This window comes from Danio rerio, chromosome 19, assembly GCF_049306965.1.
Source record: "Danio rerio strain Tuebingen ecotype United States chromosome 19, GRCz12tu, whole genome shotgun sequence".
In the NCBI taxonomy this organism is placed as follows: Eukaryota; Metazoa; Chordata; class Actinopteri; order Cypriniformes; family Danionidae; genus Danio; species Danio rerio.
Genome location: NC_133194.1, coordinates 8,920,234 through 8,943,152, shown reverse-complemented (window position 1 = coordinate 8,943,152; position 22,919 = coordinate 8,920,234). Strand labels below are relative to the sequence as shown.

The following is a 22,919-nucleotide window of genomic DNA, read 5'->3' as shown; positions in this document are numbered from 1 at the left end:
TTTCAGGACACACAAACATTTTTTTTACTCAGCAAACATGTTAAAAGTAAGCCATTTCAAAAACTTCACACAAATACTGAATAACTGCAAATCAAATGTTTTTTTTTTTATTCAATGATTAGTCAATGTTTACATTAATTCATATCAAGCTGTCAGTGTTCATGTTTTAACTGCAATTTAAGGATTTACTGCATTGTTTTAATTATTCATTTATTTTGTGTGCAATACATTGTTATGAAACGTCAAATAAAATATTAAAAGATTTGAGAAAACGAAATGGTTTACTACAAAATCAATGATCACCCTCTCTGCTTCTCATTGTGTATTAGCTAGATTTAACATTTGCACATTATCACAATCAGTCACACAATCTACAAGCATGTTACAGTACATATGAAGTGACAAACAGTACAATTCATTTCAGTATGCTACTTTTGCAAGTTTAAGCTCTATCTCATTAAAAACAAAACTACACATCAAAAAAAAAAGTATTCTTTCATTTATATATATCAAGTCTTATGTGACTAGACAGACACATTTTAAATCAACAGTAGATATTAACCAAAAGGTTTAATTCTCGAGTAACTGGAGATGCTGAAATGCGTTCTCTCTTGCCGTTGCTTTAAAATGTTGACATTAGTCAGATTTCTGCGATGTGTTCAGACAATGTCTCCAGGGTTTCAATCTCTTTCGAGACATCTAGAAAAGGAAGATTTATTAGTCTGACTTTCTAATCATTTGTAGCTGTTTGTATGCAACATTTACTCTACAGGTATATTGGATATATTCTAAAACATGCAATATGGACACATGTACACCAATATTATAATGAAAATATTTTGTATAGTGAATTGTGTTTAAAGGATTTAAGCAAAAACAGGATTCAGAATCACTCTCAAGTACTCATTGCTAAAAAAATTATTCTTAAATTGGTATTTTCCCTTACCCATCAGGGAAGCTTTGCTGCTTTGTGAGAATGAGCGCTCCACTGATCTGCTCAACTCAGATTTAAGTCTCTCGCATATATCGCTCTTTGATGGAAACAACAGAAAAAACATACACTGTATGTACTTAAGGTGTATAAAAATCTGATTGTTTTGTATCGTTTATAAATATTTTCAGAAATAGCAAATAGCAAATGCTCAAAGAATATTGAAATACAATTACCGTCACAGACTTGAACTCTTTCAGAAATTGTATTTTTGTGTCTTTGAACATGCTGTCTTTTAACAATTCAATTGTTTCTATTATTGTGGTCTCTCTCCTTCCCATGGCTCCTACTCCTTTCTTCTCCGCAGCTTCTATAAAGGCAACATTAAATGTTTATTCACATTCTGAGTATAAATGCAACACAAACACAGAAGTCTGGATAAAATGGTAGTTAATTATAAAAGATTTATTTTAAAGCCAGCAGATGTTTTGTTATACAATACCATGTGAGAAACAGTTTAAAAATCTGACATTATTATGTGTTTTACATGTCCTTACTTTTATAGCCAGCAGTCATTTGATCCTGAATTGTTGTTTGGATCGATGAGTAGATTTTTTTCTTTCTATGGACAACATCTCTTTTGAGGAATGTCTTCACTTTGGTTTCCTTTTCATGAAGTTAAACAAATGAATTATTATCATTATTAATATTATTACTATTATTACTATTCTTATTATTGTATTACAAAAGTAATTATAAGTATTTTTGTATTAATATTTAGCTTGACCATATTTCAATTTGCAAAAAAAAAAAAAAAAAAAAGAGTATGGAGAGAGAATGGGCACTTTACTACTAATGTAGTTAATACAAAAGAAAAAAAACATTCTTAACATTAAACTTTAGGCCGTCAGCAATAAAAAAAATAACAGAAAAAAAATGTTTAGCTTTTAACACATTTTACTTTTTTTCAATGAGTTCAATTAAAAATAAAATAAAATCCATTATTTCTCTTTTTTATGCTGTTCAGGAGCCATGTGCACAGCCCAGGCTAATTAAAATTTTGTGCCCAGGGCTACATTTTTGATAACCGAACAATATGTACTACAACTTCTTGAAGTTTTTGTTTTCACAAATCAACTAGAGGTCACATTTTTAACAATCTCAAATATACATAAATATGGCACATTTTCTCATATGTCTCTTTTTTCATAAATCTACCAGAGGCCGCAGTATATATTTCTGCCAATCTTAACGTCATTCTGGCTCGAGTCTATGAGAGATGTCGGTTAACTTTTTATGCTTTTACCATTGGGATCACACAGCTATTTCAGTGGGGTATTGTTTTACCTGGTTTCTGGAACCATCCTTCGTTGAACTTAAACCCCAATCAAATTTGACAAACCAGTGCCGGTAAATCTCAAAACAGCTCTTTCTACTGGTTCTATTATTGAGGCTTGCTGTGAGCAAAATTACAGCTACAGTCTGCTTATGTTTGTTGTGAGGTATCACGTCAGAATGCAAAATAGTGAGAGTCAAGTGTCACGAATGGATGACGTCAATCTCATGTAGATAGATGATAAATAAATGAACTGAAATAGAAATTACAACTCACCTCTGTTTTCATGAAGTTCTGAATGTGGTACAGCATGGAAGATGGAGGGTAAACTGTGCCATTCTGAATGATACTGAACTTATCGATCTGTTCTTGCACCGACTTCCCTGTTTTGATTTTACTATCAACACTAATAAAATGAATTAAACAAAACATAGAATATTACAATCTTTAATAAGGAAAATCTTGTTATCATATTGTTCAGAACATGAATTATTCTTTAATATACTTGTGGGAACCATTGTTTAACCATTAGTTTGTGGTACATGTCATCACCTACAACAAATAAATTTAAAAACACTAATGTAGATATGATTATACTTCAGGGTATTTACTCTGTTTTATGACAGCTTATTAGTGCCACTTTTAAAAATCTGAACTTTGTTCTGATGCGCCAAAAGACAAAGAATATCTTTATTGCTAAATCCTAACCTTAAGTAGGATTTAACTAAATCTTTCACACCCCTTTTGCACCCCTTTAGTTATTTTTTCCCAAATTTTGCAAAATATTTATTCTTACAACTTAAATAATTATTGTAATATTTACTTATGTTTTTGCTTTAATCTCCAATCACTTTGACTTTATTTCCGTAACATTGCAACTTTATTATTGAAATTTTGACTTTTAATCTTGTAATCTTTTTTTATTGTCATCGTACTGTTTAATTATCACTGTAAAAAAAAATGACAAAAACTGTCAGTATAGTGAATAGGGAATGATGGCAAAACTTACGGAAATATCAAATTGAACTCCTCATCAATGTTGTCGTAGATGTGTTTAGCCAAGCACTTGTTTAGATCTACAGCTGCATCCTTGCTTTTTGGCCAGTAATATCCTTTGTTCTTGCACAAAGCCTGGAGGGTTTTATCTGATGGTTTCACCTGATTTACAATACAAAACAAAGCATTACATTTAGAAAGTCCTGAAAGTAAAAAACATTATCTTTCATTGGGGGTGTGACGTTACAGTCAACTCTTCATTCGAGCCGTATCTCAATACTGAACTCACAGTACAATAATTTATGCTATAAAAATGTTTAATATCAGTATTTTTGTTTGTTTTTTTCTCAGTATTCTATTATAGCATGTAGGGCCATGTTGTTTAAAATGCTACATTTATTTAAAGACTTGGGTAGGTGGACTTGAATAGACTTTAGATTCGTCCTGGTCCTCATTGCTCAGGACAGTTATGACAGTCCTTCTATAGATGATTTATTAATTATGTTGGACATGTATGCTTGCACTCTGTCGTGGACTACATATAAAGAGTTTATTATCACTGGTAAAATCAGACATTTGATTTTAATAATGCTACTATAATCAGCATTATATATAGTCTAGAGCAGAGATGCTCAAACTAGGGCCTGCAGGCCAAAGTTGGCCCATTGTAAATTTGATTTGGCCTACCATAGCATCTGAGAAGGGAGTAAGAATGATGGGCAGAGTTGGGGCGAACCAAATCAAGACATTCTGTTTCCACTGATCATTCTTGAGTTGTTTCAGCAACTTAATTGGAGTTCACCTGTGGTAAATTAAAAAACCTGTCTATATAAGGTCCCAGGGTTGACAGTGCATGTCTTAGCACAAACCAAGCATGAAGACAAAGAAATTGTCTGTAGACCTCTAAGACCGGATTGTCTTGAGGTACAAGTATGGGGAAGGTTACAGAGAAAATTTTGCCCTATGAAAGTTCCAATGAGCACAGTGGTCTTCATTATCCGTAAGTGGAAGATGTTTGAAACCACCAGGACTCTTCCTAGAGCTGGCCGGCCATCTAATCCGATGGTCACTTTGTCTGAGCTCCAGCGTTCTTCTGTGGAGAGAGGAGAACCATACAGATGGACAACCATCTGTCAAGCAATCCACCAATTAGGCCTGCATAGTAGAATGGCCAGATGGAAGCTACTCCCCTTCTGGAATTTACCAAAAAGCATCTGAAGGCCTCTCAGACCATAAGAAACAAAACTCTCTGGTCTGATGAGACTAAAATTGAACTCTTTGGAGAGAAGGCCAGGAGTTACGTTTAGAGAAAACCAGGCACCACTTATCACCAGGCTAATACCAAGGTGGTGGCAGCATCATGCTGTGGGGATGTTTTTTAGCAGCAGGAACTGCATGAATAGACTGTATAAAGGGGAAGATGAATGCAGCAATGTACAGAGACATCCTGAATGAAAACCTGCTTCAGAGTGCTCTTGACCTCAGACTGGTGCGACGGTTCATCTTCCAGCAGGACAATGACCCAAAGCACACCGCCCAAAGATTAATGGAGTGGCTTCACAACAACTCGTTGTATGTCTTTGAGTGGCCCAGCCAGAGCCCAGATCTAAATCCTATTAAACATCTCTGGAGAGACCTGAAAATGGCTGTACACCATCACTTCTTATCCAACCTGATAGAACTTGATAGGTACTGCAAAGAGGAATGGGCAAAAATTCCCGAAGACAGTTGTGCATCAACAAATTTTGAGCAAAGGCTGTGAATAGTGATGTACAGGTGATTTTTCAGGTTTTTTATTTTTAATAAATTTGCAACAATTTCAAAAACTCTTTTTTCACATTGTCATTATGGGGTATTGTGTGTTGAATTTTGAGGAAATAAATGAATTTAAGCCATTTTAGAATAAGGCTGTAACATAAAAAAATGTGAAAAGGTGAAGAGCTATGAATATTGTGCAGATGCACTGTATGTCTGACTACAATAAGCTCAAAATGGCAAATCGTTTTGTTTACATCAGTGATAAGCATAAGCACATTTCTATGCTTCCCGATATTTCAATGTATCATTACACCTCTGTCTTTCATATATTTCACTGAACAGAATCACACTTACAGATGCAATCACAGGCTTTGTGGTACTGACACACTGTTCCACTGATTTCTCCACTCCTTTTGAGAAACATTGCTCTATGATCTTGTAATGTGAATCAAACCGACTGTTCAGTTCCTTCAGTGCTTTTTCAAGGCTCTCATAGTAATCTTTACAAACTGTGGCTTTAAGCTTTGCCTATACAACACAAGGAAACGCAGCAGTGAATTACTGAATGAACTAACTGATGTAAGCAGACATCTGTAAATGATCAATCAGCAATTCTGTACCATTCCTTCATTTGTATCCAGTTTGATACTTTGGATGAAGAACAAAACTCCCTTTGCTTGATTGACATAATCTCTGATCAGTTCCCTCCTGATGCTCTTGTTGGTGTTCTTGAGAAGGTCCTGCAGTTTGGGGATTTCTACAGATAATTGAAAGAATATTTATAGTTCAATGATTTAATGAAAAGAGAATGAACAGACATATAAATAAAACGTTTGTTTTCCAGGTTCACTTAATTTTTTACCAGTTTCATTTTGATCCATCTGAAGATCTGCATCAAAGTATGCCTTCGAGCTGACAGTAAAAACATCAGCGGTGAATCTTCTGAAGTCTTTTGATTTCTGAGTACGAACAAGGATAAGGATAAGAATAAGAATTACATTAACAATAATAATTTTCAGTTTCACAATTATACCATGGTTTCAAACTTGTTTTTCACGGAATCCTTTGCAGTCTTGTTCCTATGATGTATGCATGCTGTTTTCAGATTCTGAAAAAAAAAATAATATTAATAATATGGTAATAGTGTAATAATATATTACAGTGACAGTTAGTTTATATGAAAGACTCTTAATGTGTGTGTTAATTTAACACACAAATTAGGCGTCTTTAATATAAACTAATTGTCATTGTAAAATTAGCCCAAGAGTAAACTCAGTCATTTTTGCATTTCTATAGAGCAATCCATTTCTAGTAAGTCATTCATATTTCTGTTATGTAACTATTGAGCCCAGAAAGAGAGAACAGACACATTAAATTAGGGCTTTTACAGTGGACCAATTTCCTTACAACAGTATGAAAGCCAATAGAATGGCCACTACAAAGGACATACAGCAGGTACTGTGTTGGGTAAGTTGCTTTAAAAAGTAATAGATTACAACTTACTGACTACTCCTGGAAAAAAGTAATCTGATTACTTTAACTGATTTAATTGATTTTTATATCAAATATACCTAGATACAAAATAAACTGCAGCACTTTCAGTAATTTAATATTCACTAAAAAACATTACAATGGGTTGATCACAGCAGCTTGACATATTCAAAAGAGTTTTTTGGTGACGAGTATTGTCATGGAATGCTTTCTGTTCAAGTGCTTAAATAAGTTGCTGGTCAAGTTAAAAGCAGTCAAAAGTTGTTAAGAGCTCACATTTTCCAGCAATTTAAAACTGCATGCTCATTAATTGATGTTGCAGCGGAAAACCTGATGTAAAAAAAGATTTTTTTTTTCTTCTAAAAATTATATTTGTAACATAAGTAATGCAATTACTTTGACTTTAGTAACAGTAATCAAATTACACAAATTTTAAATGTAATTCGGTATATTACATTCCTCTATGTATATCATTGAGGTAAACAAAAACAATATTAAAAAATTTCAACTTTTGCAGCGGTTTATGCTAATAAACTAAGCTATTTTCTGTCTTGTGATATTCACATATTCATTGATTCTGCTAGGGATTTGCATGATTTCAAGCAGCACTGTAAAAAGCTCTACATAAGGAGAAGGTTGTTCTTCTCGGAGTTGACTCAGGGTGCTTTCACACCTGTGAATCGATTCAGTTGTTCCGAAACAGAGATTAAAATTGTTACATTGTTGCTCTTTGCTCTTGGAGCGGTTCGCTTTCACACTGCAAAGTTTCTAATCGGTCCAAAAGAGCTAAAACAAGTCACGTGCGAGTAAACTCTCCTTACATTGGTCAGAGTGTCAGGGTTTATTTTGCAGCGTCCCGCTCAGCTGTCAGGAGAGGTGGTGGTTTGGTGGTGATTGACAGGGTGCGCGCGCGCGCGTGACGTGTCTGAGGAGAGACACGGTGGGGAGGGGTGAGAAGGGTGCGTGACGATGCCTATTTGAGGACTGGGAGAGAGATGCGAGATTACCGGGAGATCATCACTCGTTTGCGGGCATCCGGAGACTCACGAAACTTCCCGCCCTACTCATAATTCTCTCTTCATATAGCCGTAAGCCTATTACATATCCATAAAACACAGTGATATAACCGTGCTCGGATCGGATCGCTTTCTCACTGCAATCGAACCGCTCCAGGGTTCGTTTCAATCGAGCCGAGACCACCTCATTCAAGCGATCTCGGTGCGATTACTTTGGCGCGGAACAGAGCGCGATTGCCCTGTTCACATATGCCAATCGAACCGCGCTAACTGGGCAAACGAGACACGTTCCGAAACAAAAGTGTAGGTGTGAAAGCACCCTCAAAGTTCTATTTGTCTGAGGTGGCTGAGCATGATGTCCCTAGACTACACTTGATCACTTGATCACAGCTGCTCGAGAATAAGCAGGAAAACTGCATTTCAACAATGCAAAAAACATATTCATTTTTGCTTGTAAATGTACCAGACCTTCCCTGAAGTAAATTGGTCTCCAGAGGGCAGTGCAGATCTATGATAAAAATAAAATACATTAATAAATTTGATTTAATAATGTAGAAATGTAGAACATTGACAAAAATTTCTATATTCCTACCTTTGATATTCTTTTATATTAATGTCATCAGTCCTGGTACAGATGAAGTTTATTGTTTTGCACTGTCCTCCTGGTCCCAAGTCTTGCATGCAGTGCTCCATTATGCTCCATGGCTCTATGCTACTAATTGCTCGACTGATGCCATTTACAATCCACACAGAAGAGCACTCTCTCACTTTCTGTGGAATTAGAAAAATAAAAACTGAATAAAACACCAGTGGTATTGCTCTACATTACACACTCATGTTGAACTGCACCCCTGCCTCAATGTATGTAAGTGTGGCTCAAATGTGACCTCAACAGAACAGTTACAGCCTTTAAAATAAGACACAGTTACATCAGATTCAGAGTTATAAAATGCACATGAGGTGGTTTCTAATTTGGAAGCAATACAAATATTTAAAATATGATGCTCTACACGAGGTGATGCCAGCTGGGCTGTTCACAGTGGAATGCTGCATTCACACCAAACATGGAGCACCATGTCACAGATTCTAGTTTAATCGTTGGATGTTTTTCACTCTGAAGTGAATTTTCACCTTAAATGAAACGTTAGAAATTAAGGGGTAGACACAACTGAGGTGAATTCTCTGCATTCCCAGCAAATGAAGCAGATGAAAAGTTATAATAGTTTGAAATTACATAATGGTAGGTAAATCATGAAATGATCTTTAGGATATTTGGTAGTGTAGTACTTACTGATTTCCACAGATCATTTCGGATCTTGTTGCAGTCTCCAGTGCCAGGAATATCAAAAAGTACAATGTGTTCCAGAAGCTCTTGACGATCTGGAATCTTGATGGTCACACTCTTCACAAGCGGCCAGTACCAGCCACCAGGACTATACTCACTTTGCTGAATGTGACATTTAACATCAAGGTCAAAGTCAAGGACCTGTTGTAAGAAATTAAATATGTGTCGATGTTTTTTATTTAGATAAAAGTTCAGAAATACATTGAATATTTCAAAATTTAGAGTATATTACTAGTATAATCATATTTTACTATAATATTTTAGCCTATTTTGTAAACAATGAAACTAAATGAGTAAAACGTTATTTTGATTGTCCCCCTATAGTCCGCTGACCATACAAGTTCAAACAAGCTTTGCCATTCGGCTTAGCTCCTTTTTACCAGAGCGGACCAACACATCGACCACATTACTGCTGCTGCAGCACAGAATCCACCTGTCAATTGAATGTTCCACCCTTCGCTCACTCGTAAACAAAACGCCAAGATATTTGAACTCCTCCATCTGGGGTAAAGACTCTCATTCAACCTAGAGATGGCACACCACCTTTGACTTGGAGATGTTGATTCTCAGACTGGTCGTGTTTCATTCTAAGGCTATCTGTCCCAGTGCACAACATCATCTGCAAATAGTCACTGAGGTAGTTTGCAAGCTCTGCAATGGCAAAGCAGTGAGGGTAGATGAGATACACCCCGTGTACCTCGAGTCTCTGGATGTTGTGTGGGATTAAAATCAAGTAGTGTGAGCAAGAATTAACTACTACATACATACAGACTAGGTTGCTGTTTGAAGTGGTTTTAGTGAGACCAACAGGGGTCACTCCACATGTGGCCTGAGTCTTGATACCCAGTATAGTCAAAGGGATGCTATACAGTCTGTGAGCACCATCATTCAGATGAGATATTTAAGTGAGGTCCTGACTCTGTAGTCATTAAAAATCCTATAGCACTTCTCGTAAAGAATAGGGGTGTTACCCCGATCTCCTGGCCAAATTCCCTCTCTCTGCCTTGTAAAATTTTACTGACCAGTAGTTTATTAGATGTTCACGTTGTAGATGTTTTAATAATGTAAAACATTCACAAAACAATCCACAGACACTACAAAGATGAGAGTAAGCATAAGTATTTAATAGGGATGTAACGGTATTGTAAATACCGTCATACCGCAATATTAATTTTTTTCGATATTACCGAAGTCGCATGACTCGGTAAAACTATAGGTCTTCTGAGAAAATTTGCTCAGGCGAATGAAGCGAACGGGAGGTAACGAAAACTACAATTGCCATCAGCCCATGCTTGACCATCATCCCTTGCGGTCTGTTGTCGCTACAGATCCAGTAATGCGGAAATGGAGTGTGCTGCTGGAAGCGGGGATGAAAAGAACTGGAAAACTCTAAAGCCCCGTTTACACTAATGCGTTTTAGTTTGAAAACGCATAAGTTTTGCTACGGTTACGCCAACCGTCCACACTACGCCGGAGTTCTCGAGCGCCGAAAACGGAGCGTTTCGAAAACGCTGGAGAAGCCGTTTTCATTCTGAAACGCTGCTGCTCCGTCTCAGTGTGGATGATGGAAAACGGAGACATCTGAAAACGGAGGCGGGGCTGCAGACATTCGCCTCTCTGATTGGGGCTTTTCCTGAATATTAAGTAGCCTAACACACACAGTTCAGTCCTGCATTCTCTCCGTGTAAGTTCAGACTTCGCAAGTTTGATCAAGGCTGCAGTCTCTTCTTCTCAGTTTGATATGGAAAAGCAGATTATACCGAGGACACGGGTAAATCTTCAAAGGGAACAGTGTACTTTATAACTTCATTCACATCACCCTGGCTTCGTTGTTTCACTTTGTCAACAATAAAATGTAAACATAATTTAAGGAACTGCCTATTTTCATTTTAATATTAGCAACTTAGACAGCAGACATGTTGAGGCGTCTTGCTGCATATATGAGCGTCATCTTCACTGTGTGGATATTTATAACAAAACGGAGCCGATAACAACTGCCTCCTTTCAATTTCAGTGAAAATACGAAACACACCCTCTCTTTTGCTGAGTATCAGTTTTAAGAATCGATAATGGCCATTTTAAAAGTATAACATACAACAAGTTTATACATTATAGGAAATAAAGGCAAGCGATCAGTCAATATACAGAATGTACGTGGTTACATTAATCATTAACTTATCTTTGCGCTCAGCCAAAACACGTTACCTGAGAACAAGTAATAGATTCCAATGACCAAAGTCAGGGAATATGTCGTTAGATAAAGACAACAAGATAAATGAAATATCCCGTTTAATAAATATAGTGAGATTAGATCCAGCGGGAGATGCTTGATGAGAAGTCCGACTAGCAGAGCTCTCATCTGGGTAGATGGGCTGATTAAATGTTGAATGTGATGAGTTTTCAACAATACTAAATTGAAACTTTATTTTTTACATGGTTTAATATTTTTTTTGTTATTAAAATTGAAGTTCCTGTTTCAAAGCTTACAGATAGATGGCTAATTTGTATGTTATTGACACTTTTGGCACTTTTTTGGAGTATTTTCATAAGTTTTGTTTTTTCCTGTAATTGATTCAATAAATACCGTACCGTGACATTCATACCGAGGTATTACCGTACCGTGAAATTCTGATACCGTTACATCCCTAGTATTTAACGTTTATCATGGTCAGCAGGAAGACCATCAAAATAAGGTGTTACCTTAAAGAATTTCATCTGAAAGAGAAACTTCTACAAACACACAGCCACAAAGTACTGTAGGCAAAACTGTTCACACCTTTTCAGTGCAAAAAAAAAATCACTGTCTTCATAAAATCTGACGATATTTTTTAAACACTTAAATATCTAATGAGAAAAATATTTGCTAAGGTTATATATATATATATATATATATATATATATATATATATATATATATATATATATATATATATATATATATATATGTATTAGGGCTGTCAAAATTAGCGCGTTAACACACGTGATTAATTTGAAATATTTAACGCGTAAAAAAAATAACGCAAATAACGCAGTTGCAGTTTTTTGTTTTTTTCTTGTTGTGGCTGACGTGTGTTTAGGGCCGGCGCGTCCATAGAGGCGGCAGGCGGCCGCCTTAAGCAGCAGAATAGGCAGAATAGTGAGCGATAATCACAATAGTAATCCTCACATTAATCCGCTACACCTACCCTACCCTCACAGTCCTCGGCCTTCCATATGAATGAAACGGTGTGATTGCCGTTTGCCTAGAGCGCCAGTTCAGCTTGCTCTGGTCCTGTGTGTGTTTAACGTGCAAAGAAATATGGATAAGGGTGTTTCATTTTTTTATATTTAGACTTTAACAGCAGTTCAGCAGTTCTCTCTCATTCAGCATATTTTCATTCAGGATGTTTTAATGGAATTTGATGCCGCATGGCGAACGGAAAGAAAAACATCCGCAGTTCGGAACCCACGTGATCCTTTAAGGTAATTAAAAATCGCTGTATACATGGTAGACTCTTAATTAATACTATCTTAATCATCACAGCTGAGTATTGGTGTCCATGTGAATGAAAGTGCCAGATGAATTCGCAAGCTGTCAAAGACAGCCCATTTCTCCTCCTTAAGTTTAATGTGTTCCCCGGTTTTGTAAAGTGTTTGCTTCACGTTGATGTGTCAGAATCTTTGCTTGTGAAATACAGCTATAGTTTAGAACGCTTAGTTTAAGCAAATTTGATGAACGCGATCGTGTTTGTGTGTGCGTGCGTGCGTGCGTGCGTGCGTGCGCGCGTGTGTGTGTTTATAGTCCTCTAAGAATCCAACATGGAAAGCATTTTTGTTTGTTATTGGCATGGATTGTTTTGAAATTTAAATGGCACTTACATGCCTGTGTTTGTATTTCTGTAAGAAATACAGCATTTTGTGATTAATCATGGTTAATTGCAAAAAGAGTGTAATCAAGTAAACTTTTTAATCATTTGACTGCACTATATATATTTTTTATATATATTTATATATATTTAATTTTTTTTTTTTTTTTTTTTTTTTTTTTTTTGCCCTTACTTCAGAGTGTGAAATCGTTTTTTTCCCAATAGACAAAAATTGATCAATTTCAGCATATTTGGCATCTTTCTTAAGTTCTTCCAGAGATTTCTTATCTGCATCAGCCCCATACACTGCAATTATCCTTTCGTTATCTGTATCAGTCCTTTCATCAGTGGAAGCAATCTCATTCTCCCATTCCTGCAAAACAACACAAATAAAATACTTTATTATTTCAGATAGACAGACAGATAGACAGATAGACAGATAGATAGATAGATAGATAGATAGATAGATAGATAGATAGATAGATAGATAGATGAACCTCTTTAGAGATAAGCTCAATCTCAGCTATGTATTTAGAGTCCTCCAGATTTGCTTCCACTTGAGTAATAACTGCTGTACAGGCACCAAGACTACCAGATGGCAGCAGACCCTCTAATCCCAACACTGCATTTAATAAAGAGCTTTTTCCTTCTCCTGTTTTGCCAAAAACACCAATGGTTTCCTTTCTTCTTTTGTCTTTGTCCATCTCCTTCATTTTTGCAATGGAATCTCTACATCATGATACAGATAAAAGTAACTAAACACCACTTTACAATTGAGCAGAACAATTCACAGCATATGATTTAAAAGTACTTACAAAATGGTGTTTTTTATCTCATTTGTTTTTTGGTCTGTGCTGGTAATGTTTCGAAGTCTATCATCAACTTCATTCATGATCTTTTTTGCTATATTCAATATTTCTATATCTGTTAAAGTATAAGAATTCAATATGAGATTGATGAATTAATACTAAATTCACACATTCATAATAAATGTAGGTATAAATAATACAAAAATGACTTGCCTGAATATGATTTAGCACTGATCAGTAAATCTCTCGATTCACGTTTTCTTTTTGTGCCTAAATCAGAGAATGAAAACACGTCAGCTTTGTACTTAATACAACTTGATCATTTTATTTGATTTATTTGTTTTTATTTTTATTTTTTGAACACTCAGTGGATGTTTTAATCAAACAAGTTAAAGAACATGAAATGTCCTAATGAATTTAGTCTGTTGTTTATTTTTTAAATAGTTTTTCCTGATATTTGCAGGTACATGAAACTCACCTGTAACTGTTTGTTTTTATTCACTATAACAATTCACTTTCGTAAGGCCATCTATAAAGATGGTTTTTATGATTAGAATTAATTCTTTTCTACAATATAGTACATACCACATGTGAATACAAATGTGTGTGTGTGTGTGTGTGTGTGTGTGTGTGTGTGTGCGTGCGTGCGTGCGTGCGTGCGTGCGTGCGTGTGTGTGTGACTTGTATTTCTAAAGTTGTCCCCGCAAGTATAGCAATGCTAATAACTCTTGACCCTGTGGGGACATTTTTCCCCTTGAGAAATCCTCTCATAAATCACTCTGAATTCTTTATTTAAAAATATAAAACTGCAAAATGTTACATGTGAAAGTTGGGTTTAGGGGTAAGGAGATATACAATTTGTACAGAATAAAAATCATTATGTTTATGGGAAGCCCCCTCAAAGATAGCAGTACAAGTGTGTGTGGTAAATATAAAATGATTTGACCTACCACTGGCATTCTGTGAAATTCCTGACTGAGATGGCCCAGGAGACTGTGGACAGGTTCCTGTTACTTGATTCACTGCTGTGGCTGCTCTGTTTATATCAAACAATAATATTACTAATAAATAACAACCAATGCTTCCATTGGGAGGGAATAATAAACAACCTTACATGGGGATAGTTGTAACATACTTGGTTTAAAAGCTTCAACACACAATAGTAAGTTAGGTGTTCACTTCTTACCAAATTAAATATTTGCAGGGGGAATAAAATCTGCTAAATTGTAAAAAAAAAAAAAAAAAAAAAAAAAGACCTGTCCTCAACAGATCATTTATATAACTACAGTACAGCGTCATTTGTATTCTCAGTTTTTATCTGCTATTATGTTATTCACAAATGTATCATTTAGCAGTTTAGATAGTTGTTTGCTTGATGCTTAGCTAACTTGAAGACCAGGTTTTAAAGCCGAGTTGTGCAGTTGGAGCACAAAAAAAACTACATGTATTATACCAACTTAAATACAATGAATATATATTACTTACTGTTCTGTCTGCTCATTCATTTCTTTTCGTTTTTTATTGGCCTCCTCATAAGTGCCTGCAGTAAGAAAGGAAAATATTTTAATATCGGGAACCTAATGAGAGTAAAAGTTGATTGTCTTTTGGGCCTCAGTATACATGAAATATTTAAACAGATTAAATTAGGAACTGGTACCATATTCTCCATGAAACAGGACAGCTAATTTCTCCCAAGATTTCTCTCCTGTTTGAGGTGCTAATCCTTTCTGAACAGCTTCCATTAATTTCTCTGATGATTTGTATGGAGGCCAGTAACATTGTTTTTTGCCTTCGCTCAACCAGTTTGATGCTGTCACCATCACCTCTTCTGATTTTTCTAGGGTTACAACTGCATACATGGTGGTCCTGCAGTAAATCAGTAATTCATTATTAAAGAAAACTTGAAAAAACTGTAGAACACTTCTCATATGCACACAGATACATATATTATGCCAATATTTAAATGCCTAAAAAAAAAAGTTTTAAGTATTGCACATGAAATGGCAGCATGTGTTGATGCTGTTAAAGGCACAAGAGAGCGAGCAATGCATTTATATGTAATGACAGAGGAACATTGAAACATATTGTTTCCCATGTTATTTTTAAATCCTTCAAGAATTAAAAGCTAATTTGGAGCACACAACTAGGCTGAGTTGCATGATACTGGGTCTTGACGGACTCTTCATTTTTGTCCTACTGTGGTTTTAACAGTCCACATTTTAACTTGGATTATCCACTAATCAAAGGTGACTAAGTACACCATACCAAATTACTATAAATTTGCATTGGTTATCTCTTGGTAGAGAAAAATATGCCTGTTCTTAGTAGATCACCTGCATTTTATGAGCATCTACTGTGCTTATTTACCACTGTGCTAATGCATTACAGCATACAGTAGACATAGGAGGATCACTACAGCTGAGGATCACTTGAAAGTGCCCAAAATTCCATTGTGTGTTTTATGTTTTTCATAATAAAGTCTCCTAAATATTATTAATCATCTTCGAGATGTATAATCCCCACCTTCCATCACTTTCAATCGATTTAGATTTTCCCTCATGTTCATTTGACCCATTGTCGCTGTCTTCACACTGTGAATTGTCTTCTGTGTCCTCCAACAGTCCATCATAATCTTCACTTGCAGACTCATTACCCTCAACACTTTGTCCTCTGTATAATGTCATAATATCATATTCTTCATTGTTGCTGCTTTCCATAGCAAGTATCTCATCTAGGTCTTCAGATGGGACGCAAATGATCACGTTTGTCTTGAAAACATGCACTGCATAATTTTCTAAATTCTTACACAACTTTAAGGCGCAGCTTTTCAGTTTTAAAGCTGTGAGTACTGGCTTCAGTGGGCAGCCCTGACACTTTTTGAATTTTGAATCTCTGAGGATTTTTTCCACAAGCTGAAAGTCTTGATAAAGAACTGAATGTGAGTCCTCAATTTCATCCTTTAGACAGCAGAGCATTGCTTCAGTGCAGACTGTTTTAGGAGTGATCATAACAATTGCTGTATCCTTAATTGTCCCCTTTGACTGAGGATTCAATAAATAATTAAGACGTCTTGCCAGAATAGTTGCAATGATGAGGTAGTCGGCATTTAAAAAGTGAGGAATATCATCCTGTGGATCTTGAAAATACAATTCAGGGCAGTTGACTTCACCCCTGTGGATTTTGCCATAGAGCATCTTTATGTGTGGAATTACATCCCGGATGTTGTCTTTATAGGAGGACACTGGGATGTCGTCTGGTCTTACAGTGTCTGACACTTGAAGTGACTGAACCGCTGACACAATGTCAACTTCACTGACTCCAGGTGAGCTTTCTTCAGACTGTGATGAACTGGTTTCATCAGTCAAAAGAATGTTTTTGCAGTGAAATTGTTTTTTTGCAGTGAAATAGACACTGTTGATCTCTAAAGACACAGGTTGGTGATCTTTGAGCTCTCCGAAATTCATGATTTCACAACTTCCTACACGCCACATACATTCATCTGGAATGAAGAAGTAATCGAGTCTGGACACTGGACGATCTCTTATGTAGAATGTAAAATCCTGCTTTACAGGGTTCATTCTTCTCCACACATCAGCCAGCTGAAGAGATTCCATGAAATTCTCCACACATAAGATCAGTTTATTGTGCATTCTGTTCTTTGTCATCTTCCCTGTACATTTTTTGTCTATAAACGGATTGAGGAATGTGTTGAAATCTCCACCAATCACCAGCAGCCCTGTGGTCATTGACTGCAGGTATCTTGAAAGATTATCAAGCGTTTTTGTGTCTGTCTGATGGTTATAAACACTCACTAGAGTGTACAGGCAACCTTCCAGTTCACATTTCAACAATACATATTCACCACAATGACCTTTCTCGACACTTAAACATTTGAAATCTAGACTCTTTCTGACGAGAATGGCAGTTCCACTGCTGGAAGAGTTGTACTTTGTATAGAAAACATTCCACTCATCTTTTAAACCTTCTATAACATGTTCATCTCCTGCTCCAATGTGTGTCTCTTGTAAGAAAACAACATCAGCGCATTGAAGTTCTTGAAATTTCTGATACTTGTTTTGCTTAAGTCCGTTAATATTCCAGGTGATGAAGTTAATGGTGTGTGAATCCATGACAGATCAGCTTTCACAAGATCCTCAGCTTAGCACATTCCCTGTTAAAAAACAAATATTGATGGAGGATGGGATGTTTGTTGGTTTTACCCTTTGTAATCTGAGTGATTACCTGATATTTTCATTAGACATTTTATGGTAACACTTTACAATAACAGTACATGAATAATGATGTATTAATATGTAAACTAAACATTACTTTTAAAGTATTAATGATGAGTTAAGGTATGCACTAATAATGAATTAACTTTAACTACAACATGAGTCATATGAGTTCATGTGTAAATAATGACTACCTTAATTACTTGTTTGTACATGTTGTTAATTAATGTATTAATTAACATTTACATTTAAGCTAAATAAGGGTGTCACGATCCTACAAATCCTTGATTCGATTATATTTTCGATTCTAAAGGTACGATTCGATTCGATTATAAATAGTTAATTAATTATTGACCAATTAATTATTTGTAGCCTAACGTTTAAACTACCTGACCTGCATGGTCTTTGTTTTACCCATAAACAAATCATACAGTAAATGAATAAAGGCAAGATCCACAAATAATTACCACCTGTCAATCACTTTTTCTGCGGGATTCGGGAATAGGCAGTGATCTGTGTCGTTATAATGGCGTCGGTAAAAAAGACGCACAACCAACAGGAACCAGCCAACAGTATCTGAGGTGTTTGCTAAAATGACTAAGTACAAGTGAGTGAAAGATTGAAGCAGTCCTCTGACTGCCTGGACTCGCTGTCTGGAGCGCAAGGCTGTGTGTGCATCTGTGTCTGTGTGGTCACGTGATGTGCATTTTCAGAGGTAGAGAGTAAGGAGGGCTGCTCAAAAATGCTACACGCCACTGTGGATGTCAAATCGTTGTCGTTCTAAAATGCCATTTAAAAACAAAGACAGTGTAAACAGGGCCTGAGTGTGTACTTTTAGCGAGCGGATTTGCAACGGGGGCGGGCGGAGGATCGCGATGCCTGTGTTGTCTATCGGACGAACCGTACGTAATACGTACATAGCAGAGCTTGCAAAACTGTGTTTTTTTTGTCGACAACACGAACGTTGTCAACATAACTCACTGGAAATCCAAAATGCTTAAACACCGGCGACTTCATTGAAAGAGAAGAGGGTTTAAGTTCTCTCGACGGGTCTCCTGCTTCTGCAGTTTAACAAGCACTTCAACAAGCATGTTTTTTTCCAGCTTGGCAAGCCAAGCTGACGTGATATGGGGGCGTGGCAGCATCGAAGATTCTATTTTTTGATTCAATAATCGAAATTGAGCATAAATTTGATCGATTACGATTAAAAATCGAAATCGTGACACCCCTAAAGCTAAATGTAACCAACATGAACTCATGAGCTGTTAATGTCATGACTTTACTTGGAGGGGCACATCACTATTAACTCATCCTTAACTACTCATGAACTCCTGATCATGTTGATGTTGACAGAACACTTTTCTATTGTTATTCAGTGTAAATTCACTAGTTGAACAAGCATAAGGAGTTCATGTGTAGTTAAGAATAGTTTAATGATGATGCGCCCCTCCAAGTAAAGTCACAACATAATTATACATTAACATATCATGAGTTCATCATGGTTAAATTAAGCATAAACTAATGTGGTAATTTATACATTAATAAACAAACAATCATGTACTAACAAATAATTAAGGTAGCCGTCATTCACACATGAACTCATGTGACTCATGTTGTAGTTAAAGTTATTTCATGATTAGTGCATACCTTAACTCATCATTAATTTATAATAAACTAATGTTTAGATTACATATTAATACATCATTATTCATGTACTGTTATTGTAAAGTGTTACCCATTTTATTTATCCAAAGTGATTTGAATTGATTTGATTCTTTTCTAAACATGTCCTACATATTATGTTCAATGGTTAAGTCCAGAGTTATGCAGCAGTGTTGTCTGACACTTGCTTGGTAGATTATCGTGTACATGCTTCCCCACAGTTGCCACATCCTGTTTAAGTAGCTGATTCTTGCATGCAAAAAGCAAAGGTGATTCTGGAAATCTGTACCAATTGCTAATGTTTTCTTATGATATTATTGTACTGAATTGAAACATAATCCACACTCTGGGTGATATTACTACAGTTTTAAAGGATATTGTACTTCTTAGGGACTAACATGTAGACTTTAGGTACTAAAATGTGACTTTAAGACAGTGATATGGACAAAAGCATGTATTTTGAATAGGTACCACACTTATGACAGCTTTTGTACCTTTGTTTCTAAGCATGTATGATAATAAACATGGCCATTATTCTGACTGAGAGACCCATGTTTGTGCTGGATTCATCCACACAGGTAAAGTTTTATTTAAATTATTGATTCTTTAAAAAAATACACAGAGTCAAATAAACGAATGGCATTGGGTTCGGATCTTTTGTTTGAACGCATCGACGTCGATACATCACGAAATATGGAGTTCCAATTCCGGTAAAATGTGAACGCTCTTTCCCTCCACACATTAGGCTCTTTGATTAGATTATACCATCATGCTGCCATTAGCAATAAACACAAGCACACACATCGCTTATGACTTCATATTTGAATCTGGTTAGCAGTCTAGTTTGAAGCACTAAATTAGTTAGAGATCAAGGGGAAGTGTCATGTTGATTTCACACATATAGGCTGTTTCTCAATACCAAGAATGCAGAAAATAGACTTGTGTTCTTTCAATTCAATTCATCTTTATTTCTATAGCGCTTTTACAATGTAGATTCTGTCAAAGCATCTGCACATAGAAGATTACAGTAAATTGAAACCGTGTCAGTCCAGAGTTCAGAGTTAAAGTTCAATTTAGTTCTGTGTGTGTAAAATTCACTCGACTGGTCCTGAACCATGCAAGCCAGTGGCGACAGCAGTGAGGAAAAAAAACGTCACCAATTAGCAAAAGTGAAGAATTAAAAAACCTCGAGAAAAGCCAGGCTCAGTTGGGCACGACTATTTCTCCAATGGCCAGAATGGTCTTACCTCAAAAGTATGAACTTGGAAGATTACAAGCACACAGAATGCATCCTGTGAGATATGAGATGCTACGATCTTCCTGTTAGTCGCGTGACCTTTGCATGTTTTAATGGAAAATAATTTAAAAATTACTGCATTCATACAATGATGTTTTGCTTTTTTCCCTTTTCAATGTATATAACATGCACACAAGCATTTACAGACTATACGTTTCACGATGCAAAGAGAACAGATTTGAATGTGAATATTATCAAATAAATGCTTTTCCATGAAGAAACGCATATTGAGAAACAGCCATAGTATGACCAGTTAAGTTGCTGCTGACCAGTCGTATCATGTGATATGTGCACATGAATCAAGAGCTTCGCCTTTGCACTGTATGCTTTAAAGCTGCATGGAAATCGCACAGCCCTGCCTAACATGGGCATACATGAGTGTGGCAAAGGACAACAAAGGGATGAACAGAAACAATAAAAAACACACAGGGCAACCGGGTCCACCTCACTCAGTTAAAATGGAAGTAAATAGCCACAATTGTTACAAAGCACAGAGATAATTTGCCAGTCCTCAATAAAAAAATCCAGATATATCTCAAACCATCCTTCACACTACACAATGTAACAGTAAAATGAAAAAAATCGAATTAATCCTTAAGCAAACCTTAATGCAAGTCACCATTAACAAACACAAAACTATATAATAACAACACATACACATATTGCCTGACACGCAACAAAAATACCCACACTAAAGTATATATATAATAACAACAAAGCATTGTACAGCAAATAAAACCATGCCATAGGACCAGGAGAGAATAGGGAGGAAAAATATGAAAAATAAATGTCCTTGGAGACGTTATTTATTTAACGCTTTCTAATTATTTTCTGTTTCTGGATAGTTCAGATGCAAAAGCTTCTAAGTGGAGCATTTTTCTCATCCTCCTTTATGTTCAGTTTACTTTAAATCAATGTAAATGACTTGTCTGTGTAAACTACTCAACCTACATACAGGAGCCTGAGAACAATACTCATTTTAGAAGAACATTTCTGATGCCACTTAGAGGATTTTGCATCTGAACTATTCATATGTTTTCAAAATCAGAGCTCTGTGACAGTAAATAAGAAATAACTCACCTGTGGCCAAAAATTATGCCTTCCTGTGTCTTTTGTTTATGTTCTAGATGACCCCCAGGATGTTAATAGAATGTGGTATTTTGAAAGCAGAATCCCTTGATGCACCGCAGTACTAATGGAGGGTTGCCAAGTAGATGCTCGAGCAAACAGACACAGTGCTCTACTATGACATACTGTTGCTTGATGGAGGAAGTTCAAAATCCTTTATGGGCAGTACAACAAAATCTTTACCCAATCTGATTTGCATACTCAAAACATAACACTAAGTAGAGCATTCAAAGCTTTACCATAAGTGGTTTGGTCTAAGAGGATAGATGCGTGCAGGAAGCAGATGCTTTAGTGAACAGGAAATAACGTGCAGACAAAAGTGAGGTGTTCCCTTCAGCTGTATTTTCATGAGGGGGTCATTTCAGACAAATTTTATACAGGTCTAAATGCATCTAGTTTTTAAAATCACCTTTGTAAAATTTTCTCTTACCAAAAAGTAATAAATAAATAGGCTTGTGAGAGGTTGTGATGGGAATAGCAGTGTTATAAAGAGAAAATACCCTTTTTCAGTATAACAAATGTTATATAAACTGTTTCCCCTGTTGCAATGACTGTACCATTAATTACAGTAAAATGCAGCGTTACACAATTTGACTTGATGCAGTATGTAAGTTTGACACCCAGTGGTTTAACTAGGTATTACATTCCTGGATCAAAAGAAACACAAGCGCAAGTTGCCAGTTTGAAGACCATCGGTGTTGATTTAAATAAAAGCAAGGGCACGCGATATGAGGAATATTTTCCATATTAAAAGGAGTTTTTGTCATAACCAACACCTCAAATTAGAAACGGCTTCTATTTCTCACAGGTGAACAACAGAAAACTGACAATGATCACCTCAGGTACACCTCATGTGCTGTATTCAGTGTTTAATGTTAGTAATGTGAGTTTGAATGCCATTTCACATGACATTTATTGCCATACTTTTAAAAGCAGCAGCAGATAGTTCACCTCAGATCTTGAAAATAAAATAAACCATTTGAAATTAAACTTAACTGTGACTCAAAATCAACACATATCAGTGATTGAGTATCTACATTTAATAATTTTAAAGAGGATGAATATGTATTAAA

At 36.0% G+C, this 22,919-nt stretch overlaps 1 protein-coding gene across 3 annotated transcripts; it reads right to left on the bottom strand.

Annotated features, from left to right (window-relative positions):
• Positions 1–83: 83 nt before the first annotated feature.
• Positions 84–21,979, bottom strand: nuggc.2 (nuclear GTPase, germinal center associated, tandem duplicate 2). 3 transcript variants are annotated; one of them, XM_073930400.1, is made up of 22 exons: positions 21,799–21,979; positions 16,051–17,698; positions 15,185–15,393; positions 15,013–15,067; positions 14,478–14,563; positions 13,741–13,797; positions 13,534–13,642; positions 13,216–13,447; positions 12,912–13,091; positions 8,820–9,014; positions 8,121–8,299; positions 7,997–8,036; positions 6,055–6,129; positions 5,884–5,980; positions 5,642–5,778; positions 5,376–5,549; positions 3,277–3,425; positions 2,544–2,673; positions 1,489–1,597; positions 1,168–1,301; positions 947–1,031; positions 84–699 (listed from the first exon to the last, which is right to left on the bottom strand). In XM_073930400.1, the coding sequence occupies exons 2-22, from the start codon at positions 17,655–17,657 to the stop codon at positions 641–643; spliced, it is 4,098 nt and encodes a 1,365-aa protein (XP_073786501.1). In that variant the 5' UTR covers positions 17,658–17,698; positions 21,799–21,979; the 3' UTR covers positions 84–640. The 3 variants fall into 3 exon arrangements, with proteins under 3 accessions (XP_073786501.1, XP_005159452.1, NP_001076534.1); XM_005159395.5 differs by lacking the exon at positions 16,051–17,698; NM_001083065.1 differs by lacking the exons at positions 8,820–9,014; positions 12,912–13,091; positions 13,216–13,447; ... (5 more) ...; positions 16,051–17,698; positions 21,799–21,979 and having other exon boundaries at positions 275–699; positions 8,121–8,614.
• Between the last annotated feature and the right edge of the window lie 940 nt (positions 21,980–22,919).